The 22,397-nt window shown below is 38.9% G+C and overlaps 1 protein-coding gene across 3 annotated transcripts in view; it reads left to right on the top strand.

The window, feature by feature from the left end:
* Positions 1-1,901: 1,901 nt before the first annotated feature.
* FREM1 (FRAS1 related extracellular matrix 1) overlaps positions 1,902-22,397 on the top strand; it is a 61,491-nt gene continuing 40,995 nt past the window's right edge. For 2 of the 3 annotated variants that reach the window (XM_069001587.1, XM_069001586.1), the window contains exons 1-10: positions 1,902-2,203; positions 7,570-8,068; positions 13,146-13,240; positions 13,776-14,071; positions 14,582-14,778; positions 15,434-15,757; positions 17,153-17,261; positions 19,117-19,248; positions 20,811-21,155; positions 21,813-21,955. In XM_069001587.1, the coding sequence (XP_068857688.1) occupies positions 7,838-8,068; positions 13,146-13,240; positions 13,776-14,071; positions 14,582-14,778; positions 15,434-15,757; positions 17,153-17,261; positions 19,117-19,248; positions 20,811-21,155; positions 21,813-21,955 (1,872 nt within the window). In that variant the 5' untranslated portion in view covers positions 1,902-2,203; positions 7,570-7,837. The remainder of the gene's footprint in view (positions 2,204-7,569; positions 8,069-13,145; positions 13,241-13,775; positions 14,072-14,581; positions 14,779-15,433; positions 15,758-17,152; positions 17,262-19,116; positions 19,249-20,810; positions 21,156-21,812; positions 21,956-22,397) is intronic. The other variant, XM_069001585.1, reaches the window with a different exon arrangement.

Below are 22,397 nucleotides of genomic sequence, written 5' to 3'. Positions count from 1 at the left end.
AGTTGTATCTTTTTTCCCTCACAATGCAGCAAATCTTCCTCTTGTACAGCATCCAGATTAGGACAGAGACAAGTCTTTTGCTACTTTGAGAACCCCATCCTGCTTACAGGAATGTTGACTGAAGGTGCAGATATCAGACACTGTGGGTTTAGGACACTGCTTATCAATGCAAGTCAAAATGAAAGAGAAGAGGTGGGGTTGTGTGTGAGGTGTCTGTGGGTATGTGTGTGTGTGTGTTTTTGCCTGCTTTGTGCCTCAAGTAAAATCTTTTTCTTTTCAAATAAAAACCTGTCAAGAACTATTTTGACTATATCTTAACAAAAGCTTGCAGAAAACTTTTAACTTATTACCTTCATATCAACAGTCTGGACTGCATGATTTTACTAGTAATTGATAAAGAATACTGTGCTTAAGTTTCATCTATGGGAAACAGAACTACACTCTTTCTTGTGTGGGCAAACATTGAAATGAAGAGACTGAATATTGTGCAAAAGGCTTGTCTTCTCTTCTGTGCTCCGGCATTTACCAAGAAAAGCTTGGGTAATTTTGCTCTATCCTTTAGGTAATGTGATCTTGATAGATTGCAAAATTTAATTGTAGTTAAGGAGTACCATAAGAAATGAGATGCTAATGATTGCTGCAGTAATAAAACTAGTTTGAAGACAGCTTCTGCAATGACATTATTGATTAATGTGTCACAGACCCTAAAATAAACTGCCACTATTTTAATCAGCCTGTAAGGGCAGTTATGCTGAAGCTCCTAATCAGACCACTGTACAAGGCAGACAGGCCATTCATCACAGTGAATTAGAAGCTATGTTTCAGCAAACAAAAATACAAACACACAGGCTAACCCACAGCTATCTATATAACTGAGAGGAGACAAATAATTATAGCAAGTTTTTCTGAAACTTGATGAAATGTGTGGTCTGAAATACAGGACAATATACCACTCTAATACTAGTTATGTACCTCAAGGAAATATTTTTGCATGGTGTTCTTTCCTTAGGGAAATATAGGCCAGATTGTATCATATTACACATTGTGTAGCTTCGAGTTCATTTTAATTTTTAACACTCATCTGTTTTCTTCATCTGTACATAAGTCATGCCACAGGAACATCTGCTGGTTCTTTTCTTTCTTCCTACTGTCTTCAGTTTTGCATTTTTATATTGCGGGTTTGTTTCCGTATGAGGGACAAAGTCAGCTTGCTTGTTCAAAGAAGAGCAAGGGGAGACAACAAGTTACAGCATTATGGTTGTGCTGGATTTGACTATTGCTTACACAGGTAACCTGGAACTCAGTAGCTCTTCTCCATGCTGTCCCTCTTGCCTTTGTCACAATGTCCTGTGGCTGGGTTGAAAATCCTTTTGTCCCCTATGCTTAAAAACTCTTTTGGTCCCTCTGCTGAGGTGAACATAGGATGGTCTGTCCCTATATTGCAGCTTTGCAATACAGATTCTGTGCTCTGAAAATTTGGGCTGTCAGGTTTGCTCCTCAGGGTGCATACATGAGCCACTGAGTGGTAGCAAATTTTACTTAGAATCTCACCAGCTGGTCAAATCTGATGTGTCTCATGACATAAGGCTGGAGAGATATATTGGATCCTATGAGATATTTAATAATTAGTAGGATTTTGCTTATACTCTTTGTCTTTCTTGCTGTTTTGAATGGAAAAAAAGAAAATTAAAATTTGAACACTACTGTGGTGGGGTGTGTGTGTGTTTTGAAGGAAATAAACTAGCAAAAGTGGGGACAAAAAAAAGAGAGCAAACCTTAATAACAGCAGCTCAATTTTTATTCCCAACAGACTTAACTAGCAGAAGGGGAAAAGAAGATCTCAGGCTGGCTGCCAGAGAAGCATTGCTGAGTGTAAACACTACATGGCATCTCTGAGTGCTGTTATCATATGGAGCCCGAAAGTATTTGTAGTTTGCATTGCAGTCAGGAGCAGTCTTGCAAGCAAGGAGTGTTTATTGTGGATTTTCAGTACAGAGAAAACTACAGCCAAGCTGACCAGAAAGACTGGAATTTCATCTATCTCTCTCCCCTCCCCCTCTCTGCTTTCTCTCTGTCGCTCACTCATTGGATTTCTTTCTCTGCCAGCCTTTTAAAACAGAAATTACTGGGTCAGTGACATAGATTTTTTCCTCTTTTCCTAGTATGAGCTCATGTTCCGCCTCCAGCAGAAACACTACTACCTGTAAGTATCTTATTCAAGTTTGTTGTCCTCATTGAATGCTGTTGTGTTTGTTGTCTTAAGCTTGCAGAGTTCAGTTTGTTGCTGAATGTTGCAGCAGAGCAGCCAGACAGTAATTTTTGAGCTTGAGATGGATGAAAGCTCAGTTCTAACTTCGAGGAAAGCAGGCACTATGTTTTGCCAGTGGTTTAGTAGAAGTTAACTTGAAAGTTTGAATTCCAAATAAGTTACTTTATCCTAATATTCAAGTTGATATAGATTTCTCAACTATGCTGGCTTTTTTCCATCAGATCTAATAAAACTTTGTGGCTTTAGCTTTTATAAAAGCTTGGAAGAACTAAATAAGATTTCTTTGCTTAGAACTGTCTTATTAATGAGGGACACTAGAAGAAATGTGATAAAAAGAACTGAAGAATATGGTAAAAACTTTTGATACTAGTAAGTATTTAAAAAGGATATATTTCATTTAACTGGGATGACTTGTTTTTTAAATGCATGTTTTAAAATTGTACACTTATTTTGCAGTAGGGATCTGCCAGCATTTTTACGTTTTCATTTAAGTTCAGACTGCTGACTCAGTTCATCTGAATTAGGCAGATATTTATTAGTCAATGTATGCATAGAAGTTAATGTGTGTTCCTTAACACATATGTGCTTACAAAGTTGTTTTCTTTTTTTTTTTTTACATTTCCTGCTGAATTCTATATATTTGTCTGGAATCATGACCTTTTAGAGATAAGTTGCTGCCACTGTGTTATGCTGAGACATTCCAACACATTCTGCAATAATTATACACTGTGTCTTCAAACAGTTATTAAAAGGGGATTTTGCAAGTTACTTTTTTGCTAGTTAGAGAATTCTACTAGTCATAATCTCAGCTAACTCAGGATTGTACTTTACCTCAGGCAAAATGCATCTTCGCTGTTGACGTATGTCCAAAGTGTAACTGCATACAGAGTGTTATCTGCCATTCCTTAACTCAGGAAATACTTTGTCAAATACTTAGCTTCTTGGTGACCTGTAATCCTTGTTTGTAGTGCATGGAACAAAACCATTAAATAACAAACAGTCCAAGGGGTGCATGTGTTAAGAGCACATTCTGAAGTGACAATCTCCTAATTTAATAGTGCATGATCCTTTCATAGCCCTTGGCTAGATTTTAATTGCTGTAATAATATTCATCTTGTTTCCTAGAAATCATGGAAAGCTCTTACTTGTTTTCTTTAAACCCATCCTCAAAAAAATTTGTACCTTCTTTCTGTTTCTTGCAAACTTTTTCTGGTATTCATTAAAACAAATCAATCCAGCTTCCAACCCACGACAATCATTCTCCATTTTCTCCTTCCAGCTTTGCAGAAGAGTAGGGCAATTTTGATCCATCTGTTCAGGGAAATATCCCAGGCAACCAGAGATTTTGTCACATACAGAGAAACTCTTGAAGTCTCATCCAAATCCGAGTGAAGGCTTTTGGTGTCATTGAGACTTGGCTCAAGCTCACTAGTGATTACAGGTTCTTTAATCAAGTTTTAGGTATTAAAGCTGAGATTTATTGGTGCTGATTCAGGTTTTATTGTGTTGGTAGATAGCTATCTAAACAACTTGGATTAATCTTTTACTTACATCAATTTAGCTCTCCTCAGAATCAGACTCACTAGTTGTTAATGTTTGTAATTAACCATTGCATCATTTCCCACATGTGCACCAGCAGCCCTGAGGGAAAACTAGTTCTGTCACTTGGAGGAAATTTTTAACAAACCACATCTGAAGTTCACAGAAACCCTCCTTTACACTGTCCCCAGTCTGGTATGTCCCTCTGTCAACTCTACAGAGTCACATTCACTGCATTCTCAGAGGCCCATTCTCCCTCTGCCTTCTCCCCAGAGTGGGCAGGAGCTGCCAGCAGATGAGTAGCTCCTTAGAGCACCCTTGCCATACATCCCTTGTTCAATGCCTTGGGCACATCTTCAGGACTTATATTCCAGGCTTTCAAATCTCAGAGTCAGCTTGGCCAATCTACACAGGAAAGGAGGTCTCTTTACTCATTACCACATTTTTTATACCAGTATGGGTTTCTATTGGATCTCAGGGGAATTACTGGACAGTTAGCAGGGTATAATGCAGTATTTTGCAAAAATACACCAGGTAATTAACCTAGATCCTAGCAGTCAGATGGCTCTGTCTTTTCAGCTTAGAGTCAGCATATGATTTTGGGCAAGAAGGACCTCTGAAGGTAGCTGCTCCTGCCTCCTTCTCCAAGAAAAGCCTGTTTTATGGCAAGTCTAGCTTCAAAGTTACATCAGGCCCTGATTAGTTTATTAAATACATCTGAGAGGACTCCATGAAACCCATTCCACTGCCTATGTTTGTGATAACTTTTTTTTTCTTCTTTTCTAATAACCAATGTGAATTCCCCTTGTTGTTGTTTTAATGGGTTTGCATGTCTCTCCCCGTGCTCCAGGAACTCTTCTGTTAGAAGTCTAAAAATAAGCAGTAAGGCCTCTCTTTTCCAGGCTGAACAAATCCAGCTGTGTCTGCCTCTCCTCATACATCATGTGCTCCTCCCCACTGAGGGATAACAACTAGTATATGATATATCCCTGAACTGACATGACTGTTTTACTTCTGGGACCAAAGCCAGTACCTTTCTGTGGGCTTGCATTCACCCAGTGAATGCACTTGGAGTTGTTTCAGGTGTTTTGACATATAGACAGACCCTTAGAAAGTTGATGAGAAAACAGCTTAATTTTGCAATACAGATTCTCCTTCTGTGTTGTTAATGAATACCATTATTTCATTAGACCACTAAATATACCTGAAATATTTTGGTGCATTTGGAATTAAACAGTGCCTTAGTTGTATGTCCATTTTGGATACACAGGTGGCATGCCAAGGATTAGCAGGGGTGAATCAGGTTCAGCTGTGATACTAAGGGCAGAGAAGTAAGTAGATTGTAAGGAAGTCCAAAGCAGCCACAAAATGTGACAGTGGCATCACTAGCAGTTTTACATCTGCTGAAGAGCAGCATACTGTCTCCGTCAATTAGCATAAGTACCATGTAGCACACACATGACTTCACTGAAGCAATGACCTTCTTTACAAATAGGGAGGGCGTTAGTATCATGGCACTCACCCCAAAACCTTCTCATTTTTATTGTCATTATGTACTGAAAGGATCCCTTGCCATTTCATTTTGTTGTGATTGGGTAAGTGATTGAGAAAGTGAGCTTATACTTCCCAAGATCTTCACTTGGCCACCTAAGGAGAGAGTCCTACAGCATCCAAGTAGAGGCCAGTGGCTGGAAAACATGGGGCAAACACATACATAGTGATACAGGAGCTGTGTCTGGATGTTAAAGTAGCCAAAGCAAGACTGTAATACACAGTGACAACAGGACCAAATTTGTAGCAGAGAATGTCTCATACACCCACCATGAAATTGATCAAAATGGTCCTGATTCCTCTTGTAGACTTTCTGTTCTTGTAGACTTTCTGTTTTTGATGCAGGGTAAGGAAGGGCAGCACAGAAACCTCTACCTGCACTTGAGGTTTAAACTTCACTCAATGCTGGGATTTACAGGGCAGGCGCAAGAAATAGATGAACCTGGGTTGTAACAGAGTCAAGATGCAGACATCTCTGCATGAATGTCATTCCCCAGCTGGTGATGAGGCTATCTCTCAACTATAACATGGTTTTGTGGTAGCTATCTATGCGGGAGTAGAGAAAGTAAAAACTATCTGGGCTTTAATGTTATAATTTCTGATGAGTTGTCCTGTAAGAAAATGCCTGTGAATAAAGCTATTTTGAACCATAAATCTATGCCTCAGCCTGCTGTTGTGGAGCAGAGAGTTACTGGCACTGTCATGAGAGGTAAACCATGGGGTCTATGTGTCAGAGTCATTAACTGCCTCTTAGCACTTTGCCGGTCCTAGTCTGAATCTAAAATTTTGCATTATTTTCTTATCTGAATATTCAACCATGGATTTCATGCCTTTTCCACTGGCTAGAATTCTACATTTTCTCTCAGATTTTCTTCAGACAGGTATGGCTTCAATATTCTAAACCAAAATGGAAAGACTTTCAGATAAACACTCAGAAAACTAGACTTAAAATTTATGTCCCAGATTACATGGTCAACATACATCCAAGTTTACATGTATGTGACTCTCAAAGTACTCAACCTTAAATCTGTGGTGAAGTGAGTGGATCTGTCTTGTTTAACTTTAGGAAGTGAATAGTTTGACAGAATTCTGAACGGCCAGCTGTTTTCCAGTGAAATTTAAAACTGGATAGAGATGTGTATTCCATTATAAGCTGTTCAGAAGGTCATTCTTCTGGAAACAATGGAGGGAACACCTACCTGTTAAAATCAACAAAGAAAATAAAGAGATACAAAGATTTGTTTTTTAATTCACTTTCAGGAAAGTTCACTGTTGGTCGTAAGGTTGTGGCAAATAAGTAGTCAGGACATTAAAAATTTACATAAACTAAAGGAATGTTGACACTTTACTGTCTTGGAACTCTTACGATCTTCTCAAATTTTATTAAATCGATATCACTTCTTATTCTTTGGGCTGTAGATTCAGTTACTTTGGAGGATTGTAGAAATTAGGCTCTTAGAAGGATTTCAATAGTGCTTGTTTAATGTCAGAAGAAAAATTCTTTCTTTATGAGCTTATAAACATGAAAGATGAAGATTAAGTGTAACTAGGCACATGAGAAACTTGTGTAATTTATTTTCCATATTACCCCTTCTTCTTTATTGTCACTGAATTTTTCTCAGATTTTTTTTTTTAAAGAAAAGTTACAGCTTTGCCATGCCATATCATGTTCCTATGCTGCTGTCCTGGCACAGTTACTTACTGTAACAGGAAGAGTAGAGAGGCATGGGAAAGGTGTTTTCAACTAGAGGTTGATTTTTTTTCTCGTGCCTCCAATGGCAGAGAGAAAACAGATTTAACAGGAGGCCACCTTCCCTTTATCTCACTTTCTGGTATATTTAATCTGAATGAGCACCTCTGAACTTTCACACTATTTGGAGCTCATACTGTTTTATTAATATCTATGCAGTCCTGCAGTTAAAAAGGTCAGTAACAAAGGATCCTACACAGCAAGGGTTTGTATGTGCATACAGACTGCAGGTGCCTGGAATTCACATGGAGAGCTGATCTGTTGAGGGAGAACTCTCATTGGTAGATAGCTAATTTTCTGAGCATGTGTACACCGAACAGCATTCAAAGGTGAAGTCAAGCTGCTGCTTGAAATGAACTGCAATTGTCAGGAATAATGGAAGGTATTGTGTGTCTGTTGTTCTGTTTTTATCCCTATAGTTGCTCAATGCCTTATAGCAATTTTCTTTTTTTTTTTTCAGGATTAACAAACCTTGAAAGGACTCTGAGAACACATTCATCATTTTGTCAGGCGTGACCAGTGAATTTTATAAAAACCTAAGGATATTTTGAAAGGGTCCTGCCCAAATTTCAGTCAAGCAGGGCCTATTAATAGAAAACATATCATACATTTTTACCTGTGGCTAATAATGCCTTCGTTATATGGTGAAACTCTGCTGGTGGAGAAAGAAGACTCCTTTTGTTAAGAAATTTTTTCACTGGTGAAAAAGACTGGCACCCCCTTATAACATGAAGCCCATTGAGAAAAGCTGCTTGTTTCTACTGCTGCCTGTCATGTTAAGAGCTGTGTGCTCCTCCTTTATTAGTTTGAACCTTGGGGTTAAAGTGATGAAGGGACAGTCTGTCTTCCTGTCAGAAGAAGACCTCAAGTTTTCCATACCCAGAGAGAAAGATGTCTGCAAAGTAGAAGTTGTGATTAATGAGCCAATAACACAGAGGGTTGGGAAATTAACTCCACAGGTATTTGGGCTCTGTTTTGCTGCTTGAATGTTGGTGTGTGCAGGTCTGGGAGAAACTAAAAAGAGCTGCTTTACTGATTTTTGTTTTTCTTTTGGGTACTAACTAAAAGGCATGAAACTGAAAGGTCTGTGGCATTCGGCCTTTTTCTTAAAAAGACAGCTAGTAGAGAACTGCAGCCCTGAGATCCAAAAGCTGAGCTCAGTAGCATGAGTGCACAGAAGTAAGTCTGGTCAGGGTCTCCTTTCACAAGTGAAGAATGGGTATTTCAAAACTTTCAGTTAGGAGATATCATCCAGTCTCTCAGCTGCTTATTTTTCTCCCATGAGAGTAACCAGTGCCCCCTGGGTAATGCATAGCCCACTACAGCATTCTGCATTTTAGTCACGGAGCCACTACTTAAGGAGCAATTAAGAAAAAAATAATCACATACAATAAGCACATTGTGCACACCATTGTTTGTTCTGTTCTGCAGCAGCCAAATTGTTAGCAGATGGCAAATACATTACAACTCCCCTGTTTTCTGTTCAAATGTCAAGCCCGTAGGAATAATGAAATGTATTTCACATATTACCATTCTGCTACTCATCTGCTTTAGAAATCGCCCCCCCTGAGTTATAGAAGGAAGGTGTTGAAAGTAGTTGTCATGCAGATGTAATATTATAGACAGAAGACGAATGGTTTTAATGAACCGTAGCCAAGCAGGTTTTGGCTTTTTGAAAAATTCTGGTTTGTGCCACAGCACACACTTCTGTGTGTTTGTGTCTGAATATAGTTTTAAACCTCCTCTCCGGGGATTTTGGTATCTTCTGTGAATATAGGTGAAGGCGCACCAGTATCAAAAGGTTTTTCAAAACCTCTGTCTTGGTCATCACTGTTATTTTTGCATACCACTGACAAGTCCTTCAGCTGAATCAGCACCCCTAAGGAGCAGAGGCATGCCAGGGAAAACAGGAGGTGATGGACAGGACAATGTGTGATCTTCTCTATAGACTGGCCCCAAGGAGTGTAGGTGCATCTGCTGAAGCTACCCCAGAGCTTGTTTTCTGCCAGCACAGGGACACTGACCATAGTAACCCACCTCTATTTCCCCAGTATAGGTTGGTCCTTGATTCATATGAACATAGAATCATTAAGGCTGGAAAGACCTCCAAGAACATTGAGTCCAAGTAGTAACCCAGCACTGCCAGGTCCACTATTAAACCATGTACCCAAGCCCTACATATATACAATTTTTGAATGTTTCCAGGTATGGTGATTCCACCACTTCCTTGGGACACCTCTTTTAATGCCTGACCAACCTTTTGGTAAAGAAATTTTTCATTGTATCCAATCTAAAGGAGAGGAGAAAAAGAGGGACTTAAATGTGAAACCTATGGCAAACCTCTTCTGCAGGCAATCTGTCTGGCTGAGGGGTGATTTTGCTTTCAGTTTCTGCCTCAGCCTCTGTCTGCAGTAGGACTCAGGTGTTTTGAAATAGCTGTTTTGTCCTGTGTAACCCAACATGTTTCAAGCACATAGTTAGAGGCCCTTTTCAAGAGATCCTGGGGGATGTGCATTCACTACACCTTGTTTACCACATGACTTCCCCTCTCCCAGCCCTGCTTCTGTTAAGCACCTGTTCTTTTATCGCCCTGAATGTGTGCCCAGGCAGTTGAGTGTGGCTCATGGAAGCTGCAGGCACTCATGTAGAGAGGAGAGCTCTGCTGGGCAGGTGGCCCTAGGGCAGCCGGCTGGAGAGAGGCGGTGCTTGAGCTTTCACCATTCCTGAAAAAAGGTGCCAGAGTCCAGATCTCCTTGTGCCACTCATGATCTTTCTACAGGAAATTCTGCAGCCAGAAAATGTCTCTGGTATGATCTGGTTTACTACCATTAAAGTGAGTAATGTTCTAGGAATGTATGACAATTTAATTACAAATTGTAATTAAAAAGCAGTTGAAGTGGAAAAAAACAAAGCTCAACATTAATTAGAAAAAGATTTAGATTTCCTTTGTCTCACCCAGTGAATTTATAGACAATTAGAGTTGCCTGTCCATACAAAAGGAAATGTATCAGGAAACATAAACCAGATGTTTCTTTTTGCAAAGCAGATTGTGTCTCAATACACATATAAACTGACTGTCAGTCAGTGTTAACAAACCTTTGTAGAAAGGTGCTAAATTTTCTATCCCCTTGTTATCAATTAAGATGTGGAACAAATGATGTCTTAAAAATAAAGGCATAAATTCTTTTATATGATTGGACCCAGTGAGATGCATCCCAGAGTTCTGAGGGAACTGGCTGATGTCGTTGGAAATTCACATGTCATGATGTTTGAAAAGTTGTGGTGGTCAGGTGAAATCCCAGTTTCCAGACTGGAAAAAGGGAAATACAGTACCCATCCTTAAAAAGGGTGGATCTTTCCTGGGAATTACTGACCTCTCAGCCTGCCCTCTGTGCCCGGGAACATCATGGGACAGATCCTCCTAGAAGCTGTGCAAAGGCACATGGAGGACAGGGAGGTGATTTGAGACACCTGGCATGGCTTCACCAAGGGTGAGTCCTGCCGGAGCAACCCATTAGCTTTCTGTGGTGGAGTGACTCCATCAGCGGGCAAGGGAAGGGCTATGGATGCCATTTATCTTGACTTCTGTAAAGCCTTTGACATGGTCCCCCACAACACCATTCTGTAACCAAAATCCTCTTGACTTTGAGGGATCTGCACTGATTTATGTCAGTGAGAAATCTTACTTTCAGTGCACAACATTAAGCTTCTGAAACGACAATATGAGTGGGTTTTGTACATAATATACTTCTTTTCTTTAAGATAACATACCACATAACTACTTAATTTTATTTTCTGTTTTTGTGGAATATCACATAAGACTATCCAATTGATTAGTTAACTATCATGTTTATGCTAGTTTGTACTAAGAAAGAAAAGACATTAAGTAAGAAAAATCCATATTTGTTGGTTTTGTTTGAAAAAAAACAAAGCACATATTTCTATGGCATTTGAAAATAATACACAACAGAACAGCCACAATATAGTCAAAACCTACATCATATGAGAGTAATTTTGTTTTCCACAAATTGTTCTTTTCTTTCCTTTCTAAGCAGTCCCAACAAATAAAATCAAGCATATTTTCCATAACACTGTATCTTACAGATTATTCCAAGAGGTTAATCCATGTATATATCAACTAACTCATCATTTAAAAAAACAAACAGACAAAAAAAAAGGGAAAGACTTTGCACAATGAACTTCTTGATGAAAGTTAAAAGCAGGCAATAAATTTTAAAATTGCTAAGAATATAGAATAATTATCACATTGCTTGAGCATCTGAGAATAACTTCAGAGGAAGTGGACCCTCTCACTAATAATGGAAGCTGAGAAACTCTAACTGTTCTTCCATTATAGAAAGATGTAAGTTCTGTTTTGTGTAATGGCTAGAAAGAAATGAAGTTCAGTAGTTCTTTTATCCTTTAGCATAAATCCACAAAGTGGTCATGAGGTGCTTCAGTTAATTATGCAATAACAATTTATAATTAAATTATTATGTAATTTTTACACTGAAAGTCAGAATATCTAAAAATTTTCTTTATGAGCTACTCTTTTAGTCAACATTTTAGAACCTCACTGAAGTCCCTCAGCCATTTCAGCATCCTCCAAAGTGGTTGGGGGAAACAAAGGCAATTCAAGTAAGGCACTTAGTTTTCATGATTCTTTTGTCATATGTAAAAAATTACTGTCATTAAAAAGTTACCTCTTCTTTTTTTGAAAAAAAAAAAAAAAAAATGTGGCTAGTCAGTCAGCCATATAAGTATATTAATCACTATTAGTTATGGCCTCTTTAGGTCTAGTAGTGAATGTTGAACAGATTTCACTTTAGTCTGTGAAAGTCCATATAACGGTTTGTGAATACTGCTCCTAAAAAAAAGAATGAAAACTACATTAACATTCATAGTAAAATGCTTAGGAAATGCAGTGATTTGGGTGTCTTGCGGGCTAGAACATGTCTTTTAGTTACAAAACATGAGTATCCTCCATCCTCCATGGACTATGTAGGGATTCCCTGTTACCAAAAGGATAACATAGACATAGTCTTATCAATGCTAGGAGCTTTCAGATGTTGTTTCTGTAAAAAAACACCACTGCATGGGAATTATAATTTGCCAGTCTTGCAAATTGCAGTACTTGAGAACATGAAAACTGTATGCCCCAGAATCCAAACCCCTTTTCCAAAGAATGAGTGTGTCACAGTTCTACAAAGCAATCTTTCTTCTCTTTGTGTCAGGCACGTTTCCTCATTGCCTTGCTTTCACAAATCAACCAACCATTAAATAAATCAATCTTCCTGAAGTAAGTGTCGGGCTTAGATGTCAAACTGTGGCCAGACAGACTCACAAATTTTACCTGTATCCGGTGTGTTGTAAGAATTAGTCTATTTTGAATTAGCTGGTAGGGACAACATAGGGAACATCATGGGACAGATTGCTTTTTTGAAGTGGATTATACTGATTTTGGGGCTGGATCTTGGTAGGGCGCAGAGATGACATCTGATCTAGAAAAGAGCTAACAAATCTGAGCAAAGTTTCTAACAGAAATTTTGCTGGGTCGTATTTTTGAAGTCCATTTGTATTAGTCATAAAGCAAGATTTACTATATGATCAAGCAATTGCCATGAACAACTTTAAAAGTCAATAAATCTCATGTTATAATGCTGGAACTGCTGTCTTTTCAGCACCACTGCAGTTGTATGTGCCGCTGGGTACACCTGTGTCCTTAACTCCAGAGGCTGCAGTAAAGATGAGGTCAAACTATTTGTTGTATTGGGGAGGGACTCGGCAGCCTGAAACAATCACATACGACCTCTGCCCTTCTAATTGTGGAGTGCTAGCAGCCCCATGTTTAAGTGGTTGCTCTGACTCTCACTGGGAGATTATAGAACAGGTGAATACCTACTCGTAGAAACGAACTACATATTAAAAATTTCCTCAGTCCGAAGTACTCCAGGCACTCAGAGAGAAGTAAAACAGATGTTGTGAAGTTAATATCCTTGGCAGTGTGGTATCAAGTCTATTCTGTCTCCTTCGTAGGTTTTTGACTGTCACTTCCTTCCTAATGAAGTCAAATATACCCACAATGGATGTCCAATTTTAGATGAAGACATGGTCATGCTCAGGCTGTACAGGTAAGGAGCAGCAGGAGATCACACTTCACGGTTGCCAGGAACCCAGCTGATCTCAGGAAGAGCAAGCAGTCCATTTTTTACAGTTAGAGCATGTTCTGCTGTACATGTTGTAACTACTTAGTTCCAGTAGCTGCATCATTAGTTAACAAGTGACCATCTGTTTACAGAAACATTTCTCACCATGTATTGCAGATAATGTCCATTTAATGTGTATTATGTATTGCTTGCTTATTACAGAAAAATAGTGATTTTTCATTGTGCTATGGGAAGTGACAACTGTACTTTCAGAGTACTGCATATTCTCTGCTGTCCTGCTGATAGGGACAGATACTCTAACACAGTGAATAACCTCTTCCTTCACAAAGACACCCTGCTTACAAGTATGGGGATTTGGGCAGATTATGGCAATTCAAGGCTTGAGCACACAAGAGAGAAAGGGGTTCAAGTAATTCAGTTTAAGGTGAGGACAATACCCAAATCACAAAGCAACCGAAGATGGGATGAAGCATAACTAATTTTCTTCTGTCACTTGCAGGTTTACAGAAACTGAAACGTTTGTAGAAACATTTACCCTCCATGTGCAGTTACTTGAGCCAGACTGTAACATCATAAAAATGCGTTCCCATGCTTTGGAGGTCCCTGAATACCACGGTCTGTCCAGGGTGATTGACAAGAACATCCTCACCTTTGATTATGACAGGAAGATAAACCTGGATTGCACCATTTCCATAATCTCTTCGGAAACTCACCTGCCTGCTCATGGCCAGCTTGTCACCAGGAAAGAGCAGCAAAAGCAGTTTCGTGGAGATCAGCCATTCTTCCCTGGCACTAGTATGATGTGCTTTAGTTGTTTGTATTAGCATGTTCAAAGAGACCCAGCAGATGAAATCTGCAGCAGTGGGTTGTTTCAGATGTGCTGGGTAAGAGTGGGTCATGTGAAGTTTAATGAACAGCTTGAGCTATCATGGATGTGAAAGGGACATGAAATTTTTGTGAGGCACAATGCAGATCACAGATCTGGGTCAATAATTCCTTGACTGGATTCTGTTTCTGACTTCTAGACATGTGGACCAATGTGACAGCTTTGTGAGTGCCAAGACTCGGTAGAAACAGCAGAGGTAGTTGTTGGAGGCAGCACCTAGCCAAAACACCAAGGATGGAGGTTGGAGTTGGAAGATGTAATTTGAAAACAAAATCGTGTAGGAGAAATTAAGTCAGGAAAGGAGCCCTACTTCTCATCACACTGTCTCTCTCTCAGGGTTACTTTAGCTACATGGGCAGGTTCCCCCTGTTGGTTTCTGCTCTGGTAACTGTTTCACTATTGCTGTTACTGGGTTACAGAGCACAGCCTGGGACGACAGTGCAGAAATGGGAGCTGTACACTGGGACCAGGAGTCATTAACAACGAAAAAATGAGCTGTGATGAATTTCTGAGGATGGGCATTCAGTATCGACACCTTGACCCCCCCTCGCCTGACACTGATTATATTCCTGTGAGGTTGGATCTCTCAGATAGCAGAAGCAAAACTCTGCACAAGGTAGATTTTTATGCAAGTTTATAATATCTGATTGTCATCCTGTGCTTTTTGTTTGTTTGTTTTTTGTTTTTTATCCTTTTCACATTTGAAGAGAGATAGGAATCCTTTGAGTTTTTTCAGTTCTTAGAACTTTGCCAGCTAAGAAAATGGAAGGCATTATCTCCATGCCTCTATGATTAGACCATTATGGCTACAAAGAAACACCTCTGGTTGATTACTGTCAGACATAAGTAGTTTATCCTGAGAGAAAAATTAATTCTGGCATAACTCCACAATTTTTATACAGCATGATCTGCACTGACTTCAGCATATACAGTAATTAACAAGTTAAGAGCTCTGTGAACATATTCAGTTAATAATAATTAATGGCTTGTGCATGTTTCTGTCAGATAAAGTTATTTATTAAGTTCACATCACATTAAGTAAATTGTTTCAGCCCCAAATTAAGACACAAATAAGACTAGTGAACCTGAAAGTCATATTAATTATGTCTCAATATTTACTTTAGGCATTTCTAATTAAAATATTTCAGGTTTTTTTTTCCAAATAATTATTGCTTTAACATGTACCCCAATTTACTATGTGAAAGTAAAAGAATAATTTATTTTTTTGCTTTACTTTGCCTGTTTATTTGTCTCATTTTTTCCTGTTGTAGACGGAGTATGCATGGCTTCCTGTTCAGATTAAAGGTGCTGTTCCCAACCGAACACCCAAAGCTGCCCCAATGGCAAAGTTCACCCTGGAAGTAGATCAGTTTATTTTAACCCCTATTACAACCACAACCATTGATGCTGAAGACAATGAAACTCCAAAGTCCCTGCTTGTATTCAACATTACCAAGCCACCTCCACAGGGTTTTATCACTCACCTATCTGACCACACGAAACCTGTTGGCTCCTTCACTTGGAAAGATCTCAATGACACGCTCATTGCTTATCAGCCTCCAAATAACAGCCACACAGAGAGGAGGAATTATGAGGTAACAGTGCAATGTTTTCACTCATAACAGTGCAAGCATTTGCTGTTTTTCATCTCCTTAAGTAAGATGGAAATAAATGCAATCATATGTAATGGATATTTTTCAGGAAAACGTTTTTAGAAACTATATGCAATGCAGGAGCAGAGTTAAAATCTTTTACCGCTTTCTCATATAACGTCAGCTTAACTATCTAACACAAAATAGATGTTTATTGCTCACTCCATAAGAATTTCTTTGTACTGAAAACTTTTTAATCCCTCTGACTGAGAACTATCTAAACTGGATTTTTTTAAAATATGAGGAATAGTGAAATAACAGTACTTGTAGATCTACTTAAGAGCCTTTGGAAAGATCAGTGGTGCCTTTTCCACACAGCTTTTGTCCTTGCATGATGTTACTGATCCCTGTGACCTGTGCAGAGGTGACATATTTAAACTCATGAAAGATGGACCAGTTAAAGGTCAGGATTGCTATTTGGCCTTACAGCCTACCTGCTGTGATAATGGTGGTTTAGAGATAACAAAAAGGGACTCCCAACAGTTCCTGCTGGGACTAATAAATGCATGTCACTAACACAGAAAGCGTAATGCAAATGATGAATGAGATCAAGCTTCTGTCTGCAGGGTATTGAGTGAGTTATGAAATAACTGTCTGATAAGATACTTAAGGAATTTTCCAATCAAAGCAAAATGGTTAGTACTAAAGTAATAAAACCAAAGAAAAAGAAAATCAAAGCAAGGTAAATTGAGGAAAAGGTTGCCTGGAAAGCAGAGCAACAGTAACAGTAACTGACATCTGACCCTGACAAGGCTTGTCTCATTTTTTGGCTGTCACAGGAACCTCCTTTCCCTGTTTCTGTAGTGTGAGGACCAGACATCCAAGACATCCAAAACATCTGCTCCTTGAGTGCCTCATCATTGTTCTGCTTTCAGCATTGTTTGAGTCCATGTTCAAGAATTTGACAGTTCTGGAGTTTTACAACTCAAGAGTTTGATTTTTTAAAAATATTTTTCCTATACTAGTGCATGCATTTTCTATCACATCTGGTTTTGGTCCTACACCTCTTAAAAGAGCACAAAATGTCTCCTCCCTTTGTATTATTACTAGTTAAAAAAAGCTCTATATTAATTGCTGAGTTAACTGCACCCCAAACAAAAATGAAAATTCCACACACTACAAATTAAGTTTCACATAATTCACTGCAAAGAGCGAAGAAGGCAGATATTCAGTTTTTTGCAGAACTTCCATGGCTCTTTTTAGAAGCTAAATCAAGTTTTGTTTATTAACATATTATCAGAAGCCTGTAAGATCTCTCTGGAGAGAACGCACTATATGTTTTTTGAATTACATTTGGTTTCCAGTTTTCAATAAGCAGTTTATCTGTTTTCTTAACAGGTGGAGTTTGAGGTTCATGACCTCTACTTTGAAAGGAGTTTGCCAATCACTGTGCATCTTTCTATCAGAACAACAGATACAAATGCCCCTCGGGTTTCATGGAATACAGGTGAGATCTCTTATACTCAGTTTATTTTGCCTCAGAATTAATAACATTTTGACATACATATTTGAAAAAGCTCTAAAATTCAGATTTACACCTGGAGGCTAAGCATCATTAAACTGAAGGAGAATTAATCTATTTTTTCCCTATCTCCATTTTGGAGAGAACGTGTTGCAAAAACTTTAAAAGGATCTAATGACTTAACAGGAATGAAAAATTAAGAATAAATGGAGTTACCGGAAAAATGGGATTTATTTATACAGCATTTCCTTGTAGAATGAACTCTACATAAAAAAATATAAATATTAAGGGAAATATATGATGGAATAAGAACAGTGGGGTAGCATGTGCGAAAGACCAAGGCTTGTTGGTATTGTTAAATTTGGAAGTGCAAAAATGAACAACTAGGAACAGAGGGCATGATATACCACCAGACATTTAAAGCCTGGAAACCTTTCAAGGTTAAGGCTAACTCAAACAGATTCATAATGCCTGCACTGGAGAGGGAACAGAGTCTCTCATCTAGAGTGCATTGATATTTAAAGGTATAAGATCAAATATGCCTAGAAGTTAACATCAGGAAAAGTGCAGTTTCCCTACAGTGGAAAAGGAAAGGAGCTGAGAAGAAGGTACCTAACTTTTTCCAGAGAAACCCCACTTGAAATGGCTGTCTGAGTAAAAGGAACGAACACAGTCTTCTGTCATGAAGATCAACATACATTTTTAAATGCAGACTCAGTAAAGAAGCTAAATGCCCAGTTTCAGACATTTTGAGATTTCAAGTTCAATGCTCCTGTTGGTGCAAACATCCAGAAATGTGCCTCACTAGATTACCAGATAACTGGAAACCAGGTGTCAAGGCAACTTTCCTGCCTGACCTTTCAGATGCCCGTCTCTGTGAGCCACACTTGCACCACCCAAGATTTTACTGCTGGGACTGAAGCCCCTTCACAGCAGGTAGCTCCAGTGACGTGATGGATGTCCTGCTTGTTCTTCCTATGCTCACCACATGCACACTGTCAGACAAATTTCTGTTACTGCTCAATCTAGATTTCCCATATCTGAATCCTAGATCTCTCTTTCCTTTACGTAATTTAACTGTGGTGCAGCAACACAAAAACAGCTCAAACTTGGTTTCACCAGGGAGGGACCCTGAACAAAGGAATCCCTGAATTTTATATCCCCATAGTCTGTGTGTACTTGTTCCAACGGTGATATTTGTTCTTGTTGCACATCAGGTCCTGCAGTCTCTGTATGACCAGCCACACCCCATGCCTTTTTTTTCAGACAAAGGGTCCATGTCCATTCATGGGTTTTTTTGCCTGAAGCTCCAGAGGGCTGGAGCTCCTGGAGCCCCACCCAGGGCACAATGTGCAGCTTGCACATGAAGCAACCTAAACTAGGTGCATTCTACATCAGAACTGGTTATTTCTCTGAAAAAGATTCCTTAAAAACACTGAACTAATTCAAGTATGTCAGAAGCTGTTATCAGCCTTTTAGGTGGCGTCAGAATCAAAACATTATAGAAGTATTAAGGTTGACAAAGACCTCCAAAATTTTCAAGTTCAACCTTCATCTGAATACCACCATGCCTACTAAATATATCATGAAGTGCAATGTCTACTTGTTTTTTGAACACTTCCGGGGCTGGTGACCACCACTGCTCTGCGGAGCTTGTTCCAAAGCTAAATCACCCTTTCAGTGAAGAAATTTTTCTTAATATCCAATCTAAACTTCTACTGCAATGCCTTTCACACATAGATATGTAGATAGAATTAAATATTCTGGGTTTTTTTCCTGGTTGGAAACATCTTTAGAAGCATTCCATGCTGACAGTGATGTAACTTTCTGCTCTTTGCAGGCCTCAACCTCCTAGAGGGGCAGTCCCGACCCATCACATGGCAACACTTCCAAATAGTAGACAATGATGATATCCAAAATGTTCGCTTGGTCACAGTTGACGGCTTACAGCATGGGCGGCTGTCAGTGAGAGGTAGGTGATTTCAGCTCCAGAGACTGGAAAAATCTCCTCTGTGATTAAACAACAGCTCTGCTCCCTCTGCTGACCACCTTCTGCTACAACCGTGCTAAGCATGGGTATTGAAACAGGAGTGTTCAAAAATTCAGTATTTAAACCTTTACTTTCTTAATGTACATTTACATTCCAAAGGTGAAATTTTAAAAAATCAGCTATGTTTTCACTGAGCAGCATGAGGAGAAACACAGTCACTAAATTTTCAGTTCTTACATTTTTGCTTGCAGATGTTAAGGAATGCCAAGTGATTTTGATTTGTTGGCAAATACAGACAACATTTGGATATGGTTGTTACTGGCAGCTTTAAGGTTTATTTCAAAAAGTGGAAATTAAATTAGACTTATAACTCATTAGCCTTCTGCATTATCAATACTACCAGTTTTGCTCTGCAGCGCATGAGTTGCCACAGTGCTCGAGAAAAAAGTTATGTAATGGAAGTCACTCTGAGCTTGGCAGGGTGGGAACATGTTGCCACTATCAGTGCTGAGTTTTTTGACAGTTGAATGTGTTCATGTAAAATGCATAACCTAAAGACATAAAACAACTATTTAAAGAAAAGGGAAAGGTAGTGTTTTGAATATAGCAAACATAGAAACTATTCAGAAGTAAATTTAAATTCAGGAAACTCCTGCCAAGTAGTCCAGTGTCTGAAAGATCCTCCTCCTGAAAAGCTGCAGACAGGAACTGTGTGGTGTCAGCAGTGCTAGGTGGGCTCAGCCCCAGAGACAGTGTTAGGGGACTGTGCAGCCAGCCAGGGCTCTTCTCCCAGTGTCACTCCTGCCCTTGCATACTGAGTTTGAGCGTTTCTCAGACTACCATGCAGCAGCCAGAGGTGGATATTTCACCTCCAGTGACTACGCCTTATTGTCTTTTATCTGTCTGCATAGGTACATGCCAAGAAAAACATCACCACAATTTTTGGCAATTGCCTTTTTTGTGTAAAACCTTAGAGGAATGCCTGGCTTTTTTTCTTGGTGGCCCTGGGGATATCATACGTTTTAGGGCCAGCTTGCTGTTCTTGAATCCTGCACCTTGCCTGAATATTTGTCTGTATGCATAACAGTTCTAGTGAAGCAGAAGTATAAAATTGTCTTATTACAGACAATAACCTCAACACACCAAAATCGCCACATCATTATATTTTACTTGCAGTGAAATCCTGAGCTTTAATGATAAGGCCTATTTTCTTTGATGCTTAAAATGCACGTAAAATGGTCTGATAAGAAAGTAGAGGTTGAAATTAAAGTGGAAACTATTGCAGTTAAAAATCCTTAATGTCTCCAGTTACCTTTAATGACATTTGGAGGACTTTCTCTGCTATCACAGCTGCAAATTCTGCATCCTTATTAATGATTCCAACTCCAACAAACTTGTTTTTGGTAGGTGAAGTTACATTTGATTTTTCTAGTTAGAAATACATTGCTCATTTCTCTCCCTCAATAATCTTCATATTAGAGCAAAGATTCTTTTCTGAGCTGAACCATACATTTTTGATGTGTTTTCTTCCACTGTTTTGACAGGAGGGAAAGGATTCATGTTCACAGTCTCTGACATTCATGCTGGAGTTGTTCACTACCATCATGATGACAGTGATTCTACTAAGGATTTTGTGGTATTTAGAATTTTTGATGGCCCCCACAGCATTCGCCATAAGTTTCCAATAAATATCCTCCCTAAAGATGACAGCCCTCCATTTCTGATCAGCAATGTGGTCATTGAAGTCCACGAGGGACAGACAATCCTGATTCAGGGCTCCATGCTTCATGCTTCTGACATGGATTCCAGTGATGATTACATACTATTCAATATTACCAAGCCATCACAGGCTGGAGAAATCATGAAGAAACCAGGACCAAACTTGATAGGTAATGGAACACAGCCATAAAAGGACACTTTTCTTTGTCCCCTCTTTTTTAAAATACATTTAATGTTATAGTCAGAAATAATGGCAAATTTGGACTTCTTTCATTATAGTGTAAAACCCCATCACTAATTAATGTTGGTCTCTGCACTAGGATAATTGTACCTGTGTACACAATTTCTCCTGTAATTCTTCCATTCTGAGTCTATTTTCCTACAGTACTTTTCTCTGGAAAAAATATTGGGCTAGTCAGGAGTAAGTTTAGATGCAAGGATCTGTGACAAATTCAGAGCTAATATAAAATGCTAATTATGTTAAATGATGAGAAAGCTCTCCTTCCATGTAACAACCCAGAAATTCCTGTGCTAGGCTGCAGAGACTGCTAGTCATGCAAATTCTCTTCTGACTTCTGAACAGGGCTTTCAGCCTGTTTTCTGTGTTGCTTCTTTTTTTGAATGATTTTTAAGTGACACAGAAAAGAAGTTGGTGATCTTCAGAGAATGTAGAAGACAGCGAGACAACATTTCAAAGGACTTGCCCCAGTTAGGGTGAAAAAGAAGGCATTATACTTCCCCAGCTACTCGCATAACTAATGCATAACTTTGACGTAGTATTAAAATCATGGAGTGTTCAAAGGAAGATGTATTCTTCAATTCAACAGGGTATTCTGTCAACAGTTTTCTTCAGAAGGATCTATTTAATGGAATAATTTATTATCATCATTTGGGAGGAGAAGTATTTGAAGATTCCCTTGAGTTTGTGCTATGTGATAGCCATGACCCTCCAAACCTCTCAGAGCCACAGGTATGAAACAGAAACATCTTTGCAGTCTCCTGAATTTTTTCTTCAAATGGCTGATATCTTACCTGTTCTGGCTGGCTTTCAAATAAAACTGGCATAGATTTTTTCTGATGACAGTCACCACCGCAAGCAATGTTCTTCAGGGCTATTTCTTGTTTTCAATGAGGTAACTCTCTCCCTGGCTGAATAGAGATAAGTTCATCAAAAAGACCTTTTCTTATACTATAAAATGAAATGTTGAAAACGAATTGTATTTGGAGACACTACAAACAAATTAAAAAAACCCTCCTGAAGTCAACTGGGAACAGATTATTTTTTTCACACAAAAGTCCAACATACTGAATTTAATTTTGCATTTAATTTAAAGGGAAACCTCTAAGATTCAAAGGCTTTGCATTTAACTGTTATATACCTCCATTACTCTTGTGTTGATGGTATGGCATGA

The sequence above is a fragment of the Aphelocoma coerulescens genome, assembly GCF_041296385.1.
Source record: "Aphelocoma coerulescens isolate FSJ_1873_10779 chromosome Z unlocalized genomic scaffold, UR_Acoe_1.0 ChrZ, whole genome shotgun sequence".
Classification (NCBI taxonomy): domain Eukaryota; kingdom Metazoa; phylum Chordata; class Aves; order Passeriformes; family Corvidae; genus Aphelocoma; species Aphelocoma coerulescens.
Note: the sequence above shows the minus strand (reverse complement) of the source record. Positions and strands in the feature narration are given on the sequence as shown.